Source organism: Poromitra crassiceps (assembly GCF_964638095.1).
Source record: "Poromitra crassiceps genome assembly, contig: HAP1_SCAFFOLD_1235, whole genome shotgun sequence".
NCBI lineage: Eukaryota > Metazoa > Chordata > Actinopteri > Beryciformes > Melamphaidae > Poromitra > Poromitra crassiceps.
In genome coordinates, this window is record NW_028151175.1 from 25,001 (window position 1) to 32,432 (window position 7,432).

A 7,432-nucleotide genomic window follows, 5' to 3' on the forward strand; every position below is an offset into this window, starting at 1 on the left:
GTTGCACAGAAGTTATGAAGACAATTTAATCTAAGACAAAACACTTGAAAAGTTCAATTCATTTTGAGGTACTGGTCTAAATGATTAAATCATGGAAAAGACTTGAACTGCCCGACACTAAGAGCCCTGAACAGACCTAAGTTTGCTGCAGCGAAAGAAAGACACAGATTCAATAGAGCCAAAGTCAAGCCCACTTTAGGTATATGAACCATACATGTGAACCAAGGGATTTCATCCTCCATTCCTTTTCCCATAGACATTTTGTCAAATGCTGATAAAAATACTTTTACTTGGTCAAACCAAGTGATTCAGCTGCAGGTGTTACTCAATTAGTTTGACAACTTTTCTGCTGTATTGCTGCAGTACACAGCAGGTAAAAGTGGTGCTTTTGTTATTTAAATGTTTTCTTTGTTCTTTACAAAAGACCCCCCAGACTGCTGCCACAGCAGCTCAGCAGCACCCCCTCACTGCTGCCACAGCAGCTCAGCAGCGCCCCCTCACTGCTGCCACAGCAGCTCAGCAGCACCCCCTCACTGCTGCCACAGCAGCTCAGCAGCACCCCCTCACTGCTGCCACAGCAGCTCAGCAGCACCCCCTCACTGCTGCCACAGCAGCTCAGCAGCACCCCCTCACTGCTGCCACAGCAGCTCAGCAGCACCCCCTCACTGCTGCCACAGCAGCTCAGCAGCACCCCCTCACTGCTGCCACAGCAGCTCAGCAGCACCCCCTTACTGATGCCACAGCAGCACAGCAGCGCCCCCTCACTGCTGCCACAGCAGCTCAGCAGCGCCCCCTCACTGCTGCCACAGCAGCTCAGCAGCACCCCCTGCTGCCACAGCAGCTCAGCAGCACCCCCTCACTGCTGCCACAGCAGCTCAGCAGCACCCCCTCACTGCTGCAACAGCAGCACAGCAGCACCCCCTCACTGCTGCCACAGCAGCTCAGCAGCACCCCCTCACTGCTGCCACAGCAGCACAGCAGCGCCCCCTCACTGCTGCCACAGCAGCTCAGCAGCACCCCCTCACTGCTGCCACAGCAGCACAGCAGCACCCCCTCACTGCTGCCACAGCAGCTCAGCAGCACCCCCTCACTGCTGCCACAGCAGCACAGCAGCACCCCCTCACTGCTGCCACAGCAGCACCCCCTCACTGCTGCCACAGCAGCTCAGCAGCACCCCCTCACTGCTGCCACAGCAGCTCAGCAGCACCCCCTCACTGCTGCCACAGCAGCACAGCAGCACCCCCTCACTGCTGCCACAGCAGCGCCCCCTCACTGCTGCCACAGCAGCTCAGCAGCACCCCCTCACTGCTGCCACAGCAGCACCCCCTCACTGCTGCCACAGCAGCACAGCAGCTCAGCAGCACCCCCTCACTGCTGCCACAGCAGCACAGCAGCACCCCCTCACTGCTGCCACAGCAGCTCAGTAGCGCCCCCTCACTGTTGCCTGCCACAGCAGCTCAGCAGCACCCCCTCACTGCTGCCACAGCAGCTCAGTAGCGCCCCCTCACTGCTGCCACAGCAGCTCAGCAGCACCCCCTCACTGCTGCCACAGCAGCACAGCAGCACCCCCTCACTGCTGCCACAGCAGCACCCCCTCACTGCTGCCACAGCAGCACAGCAGCACCCCCTCACTGCTGCCACAGCAGCACAGCAGCGCCCCCTCACTGCTGCCACAGCAGCTCAGCAGCACCCCCTCACTGCTGCCACAGCAGCACAGCAGCATCCCCTCACTGCTGCCACAGCAGCTCAGCAGCGCCCCCTCACTGCTGCCACAGCAGCACAGCAGCATCCCCTCACTGCTGCCACAGCAGCTCAGCAGCGCCCCCTCACTGCTGCCACAGTACCAAAGAAGCACCTTGAAAACATTGAAAATGTGGCAGTAAGACGGCAAAGTTACATGAGTAAAATCTGTATTATTGGAATCACAAGAGACCATAGAACATTTCACTCGGAACAAAACTGAGTGCTTTGACCAAGTAAAACTATTTTTATAAGCATTTAATGGCAGATGAAATCTGTTTGTATGCCTAAACTGGAAGTGGCCGTAACTTTAGTTCTGTATTGTAGAGTCGATGCACCAGCTTGTGGGGAAAGTGTTTGTTACATAACAGCAAAAAGTCATTAAAATTACACCATAAAAAAACTGTGTTTTGAAGCCAAATGAGAAAAGTCCAAAACGTACTCATTATCTGCTAGATTTTACACACTTTTTCAACACTGGCTCACAGCCACAAGTGTAGCAAGCCAATAATGTCTTGAAATGCTCGGAAATACTGTGATTAGGCCTCCGAGTAGAGTGTGCTGAACAACCCAGTTAGGGATGCATTAGTCTCGCTGGCCAGCCTCCCCTCCCTACCGTGAGAGGAGTCTGGGATAACTGGGATAAACCCTCCCCTGCTCTACTCTGCTCTCCCATTGGAGCGACTGTTTCAGTCGCTGCCGGATGTCCGCTCCCGGCTTATTACAAGCTCTGTCATTGGCTCCGACCACGTCAATCAGAGCGGCTTCCGCTCCCTCCTCCCTGTGTGTCGCTGTAAATAGTGCCCTGCCGCCGCAGTGAAAACAACAATGCTAAGTAGCTAGCCAGCGAATGGCACAAACCTCCACGCTAGCTCATTGCTACATGCTGAAAACGGCAAGTTGGATTGTTGGAAACTATTTTCCGTGGGCAGTGCCGCTAAGCGCCACCCATGGCAATCCCATTATGGAGACCTGCGGCGCCAGACTCCTCTCACGGTAGGGAGGGGAGGCTGGCCAGCGAGACTAGGGATGCATCAATATGAAAATTGTGACCGATACCGATAACCGATATCAACTTTGCTGTTATGGCCGATAACCGATATTTGCTAACATTTATTTACTCAAAAGGAATTTCAGCATTTCAGTTTAATGTTTCCAAACGCAGCTGCTTCTTTTAATTAAATACTGCTTCACTACCCTGTTTAATTTGATGCTGCTTTTAACACTACTGTTAATCAATAGCACGTCCATCATGTGTCAATCAAATTGTCTCATCCCGCCCACCAGTAATGTAGTGTAAACACTATGATCTGTGTACTCAGTGATCGACTGCACTTGACAGGTTTATGTTTGTGTCATCAAGTTAGCAACAAAGATGCTACATGTCTTTCTGTGAAGAGACGCAGGAACAGAGAGACAAGACGCTTCTCTTTTGGCCCAGCAAGTAGCTGGAGCCACTTATTTCCTAGTACTCTACATATTCCATCACTGCTCACAAGATAGACTGAATCACTAAGCCAGAACGTGGCAATAGAGAGCCACAGTAACGAGTCCGGAAATCATCGATGCTAACAGTCCTGGTTCTTCACAGTTTTCGCCTATGGGAGTTTTGAATGGGTTTTTGGCGCGATGCTTCTAATAATCTCTCTGAGCAACGCTGGCTTAATCAAACGCGAACCAGTGTTTAGTAATATCATCTTCACACACGAGGACCACTTTTACGAGTTTTGAAGCTTTTGCGTGCCGTTAAAAGGACGGCTAGCTAGCAAACGGCTAAATGAGACTACACTTTTGAGTCGATGGGGATATATACGTCAATAACGTCACCACTCAAAGGACGAACACGGAAATTCTCTTTCCCTCACCTGGTTCAGCCCGTTCATCCCGGGGTAATCAGTGCACACATCAACAACAGTCCAGGTTGAGTGCTGACGTGACGTGGAAGCCTATGCGACAGTGTGTAGTTCTGGATTAGCTTAGCTCGAGCATTTTACTTCTAGGGCTCGCATTTACGCTACAAAACTCATGAAAGTGGTCCTCATGTGTGAAGATTATCCGACGGAACTCTGGTTCGCGTTTGATTAATCTTGCGTTGCCCAGAGACCGTATTTGAAGCATTGCGGCAAAAACCCATTCAAAAATCCCATAGACAGAAACAGTGAAGAACCAGGAAGTTCGGGACTTCCGCATTCTGCCTACAAAAATACGTCATCCCTGCACCTCAGGCCATATCCCATAGTCCTTTGCGGGCCATGTGACTGTGGCCCTCCTTGCCCAAACCTGTACTTGTGATTTATGTCCACTAGATGTCACCACAACTGATACTTTCCATTAATTCCATACTCTGCTTGCTAGCAACAAAAGATAGTTAAACCCTTTTTTAGTTGTTTTACTACCTTTATAAACTCTTCTAATGTGTCATAATGAATTGCCTTCATCTCCACAGAGAGAGGAAGACGAGTGATGACAGACGAAGACCTGGACTGCAGACATCCAGTCCAAGCAGCATCGTACAAAGTAAGACTTGGAGTGTATCTACTGTTGTCACCATTTCTACAACCAGGACTTATTGTGTTGCTACAGACACATTGTTCTTTCTCATGCAACATATATACATATACATGTGTGTGTGTGTGTATGTATACACACACACACACACACACACACACACACACAGACACACACACACACACACACACACACACACACACACACACACACACACACACAATTCATGCCAGATACTATACAGTATTTGAGTAACCCTTATTTACTCCTTCATGTCTTCCAGTGGACGGTGCTCTGCAGGTGGTTTTAGATGAGCATAAGATCATTCTGATAAAGAGATGTGGATCTGTGACAGAAGGAACTGAAGCAGGAACCGCTGAAGCAGGGACTGGAACCTCCTTCAACAGGATCTACACTCTGCTCTACATCACAGTGGGACAAAGTGAAGACGTTAATACCCAACATGAGGTGTGGCAGCTGGAGACAGTGTCCAAGATGAAGACCCTCCATGATGCTCCACTCAAACAGGAGACAGCATCCAAGATGGAGGAGACCCATGAAGCTCCGATCAAGTGCCACGACATCTTTAAACCCTTACCTGGCCAAGAGAATGAAAAGAAAGAAAAAGAGATAAAAATCAGAGTAGTTCTGACGCAGGGCATTGCTGGCATTGGAAAAACCTTCTCAGTGCAGAAGTTCACTCTGGACTGGGCAGAGGGTTTGGAAAATCGAGATGTCAGTCTTGTGATTCCTCTTTCGTTCAGGGAGCTGAACTTGATCAAAGATGAGCCTTACAGTCTTCTCACGCTGCTCCATGTTTTCCATCCAACATTACAGACGGTCACAGCAGAGCAGCTCTCTGTCTGTAAAGTTGTGTTCATCTTTGATGGCCTGGATGAAAGCAGACTTTCAATGGATTTCCAGAACACAAAGGTTGTGTCTGTCATCACACAGACATCATCAGTAGATGTGCTGTTAACAAACCTCATCAAGGGGAATCTGCTTCCCTTGGCTCTCCTCTGGATAACTTCCAGACCTGCAGCAGCCAATCAGATCCCTCCTACATGTGTTGACAGGGTGACAGAGGTAAAAGGGTTCACTGATGACCAGAAGGAGGAGTACTTCAGGAGAAGATGCAGTGATAAAGAGCAGGCCAGCAGAATCATCTCCCACATCAAGGCATCCAGGACCCTCCACATCATGTGCCACATCCCAGTCTTCTGCTTCATCACTGCTACAGTTCTGGAGCACATGTTGATTACAGACCAGAGAGAAGAGCTGCCCAAGACCCTGACTGAGATGTACTCACACTTCCTGCTGGTTCAGACACAGAGGAAGAAGCAGAAGTATAATGAGAGACGTGAGAGGAGTCAACAGGAGCTGACGAAGACTGACAACGAAGCTCTTCTGAAGCTGGGGAGACTGGCGTTTGAACATCTGGAGACAGGCAACCTCATGTTCTACCAAGAAGACCTGGAGGAGTGTGGTCTTGATGTCAGAGAGGCATCAGTGTTCTCAGGAGTGTGCACAGAGATCTTCAAAAGAGAGTGTGTGCACTTCAAGAAGACGGTCTACTGCTTTGTTCATCTGAGCATTCAGGAGTTTCTCGCTGCGGTCTACCTGTTCCACTGCTACACAAACGGGGCTGAGAAAGTATTGGAGACATTCCTGGGAAAAGACTGGGACAAAGAAAAAGAAGAAGATATGTGGGGCAGGCAGAGATACACGGGTAAAAGGAATCAATCCCTGCATGTCTTCCTGCACGAAGCCGTGCTCAAAGCCATGCAGAGTAAAAATGGCCACTTGGACCTCTTTGTCCGCTTCCTTCATGGCCTCTCACTGGAGTCCAGCCAGAGACTCTTAGGAGGCCTGCTGGGTCAGACAGACAGCAGACCAGAAAGCATCCAGACAGCCATCAACAACCTGAAGGAGATGGCCACTGATGATTGCTCTCCTGACAGAAGCATCAACATCTTCCACTGTTTGATGGAGATGAATGACCAGTCAGTACATCAGGAGATCCAACTGTTCATGAAGTCAGGGAACAGATCAAAGGAGAAACTCTCTGAGATCCACTGCTCAGCTCTGGCCTACATGCTGCAGATGTCAGAGGAGGTTCTAGATGTGTTGGACCTGCAGGCGTACAAAGCATCAGATGAGGGACGGCGGAGACTGATCCCAGCTGTGAGGAACTGCAGGAAGGCTCGGTTAGTCCTGGTACACACACACACACACACACACACACACACACACACACACACACACACACACACACACACACACACACACACACACACACACACACACACACAGTAAGTGGTTTTTCAAAGACAGAAAAGTGGATTTTATGCAATAATTTGGAAGCGGCCACTACATTTATTTAGAAGAAGAGGATGTTAGGCGTCGGATAGCGTCTTCACTTCAGGTTTCTGCTGTGGTTAAATTGTTTAATTGTGATTAAAACAACTGTTATTATGATTATTACTATTATTATGACTAGGATTATTATCATTGTGATTATCATCATCATCATCATAGGTATATTCATTCAGCATAAAGTTATTGGTATGCTTGTTCTCAGCTGTGTTTTGATAATAACTGATTCTACATTAAATCTGTCATCACAGACTTTCTGGCTGTGAACTCTCAAAGACTCACTGTGAAGTCGTGGCCTCAGCTCTGAAGTCCAACCCCTCCCATCTGACAGAGCTCGACCTGAGTTGGAACACGCTGAAAGATTCATCATGGAAGCTGCTGTCTGCTGGACTGGAGAGTCCACACTGTCGACTGGAGACTCTGAGGTCAGTTCTTTGTTCATTATAGATGTTATGAATATCATGCTGACATTTAATGTAAAGAACACAGGAGGTGGAGATGAGCACCCAGATACTTCAGGTGAGGTGCAGACTGTCTGAAGAAGGCGTCATGTGAAAAGATGGAGAACTGCACACTCTGTTATGCTTCTATATTTAAATCAAGTTGTGACCTGATGAAAACACACTGTGCCTTCATCAAGGTCACAAAAAGTGTCGACTTTACAGCCTAACTTAAGAGATAAATAAGGTTCAGCTGGTGCAACAGTTACCCTGGTCTCAATGAGGACTTGGAGCTCTCATCATACTTATAGCCATGGCCTTAGTCCTAACATGTAGCCATTGGTTCTCTCTCCTTTGATTCCCAATGC

The 7,432-nt window shown here is 49.0% G+C and overlaps 1 protein-coding gene across 1 annotated transcript in view; it reads left to right on the forward strand.

The window, feature by feature from the left end:
- Positions 1–7,049, forward strand: part of LOC310771452 (protein NLRC3-like) — a gene marked incomplete at its 3' end in the record, with an annotated part of 19,534 nt that extends 12,485 nt beyond the window's left edge. Inside the window, exons 7-9 of the mRNA XM_083664063.1 lie at positions 4,187–4,257; positions 4,532–6,455; positions 6,876–7,049. Of these exons, the coding sequence (XP_083520189.1) occupies positions 4,187–4,257; positions 4,532–6,455; positions 6,876–7,049 (2,169 nt within the window). The remainder of the gene's footprint in view (positions 1–4,186; positions 4,258–4,531; positions 6,456–6,875) is intronic.
- Between the last annotated feature and the right edge of the window lie 383 nt (positions 7,050–7,432).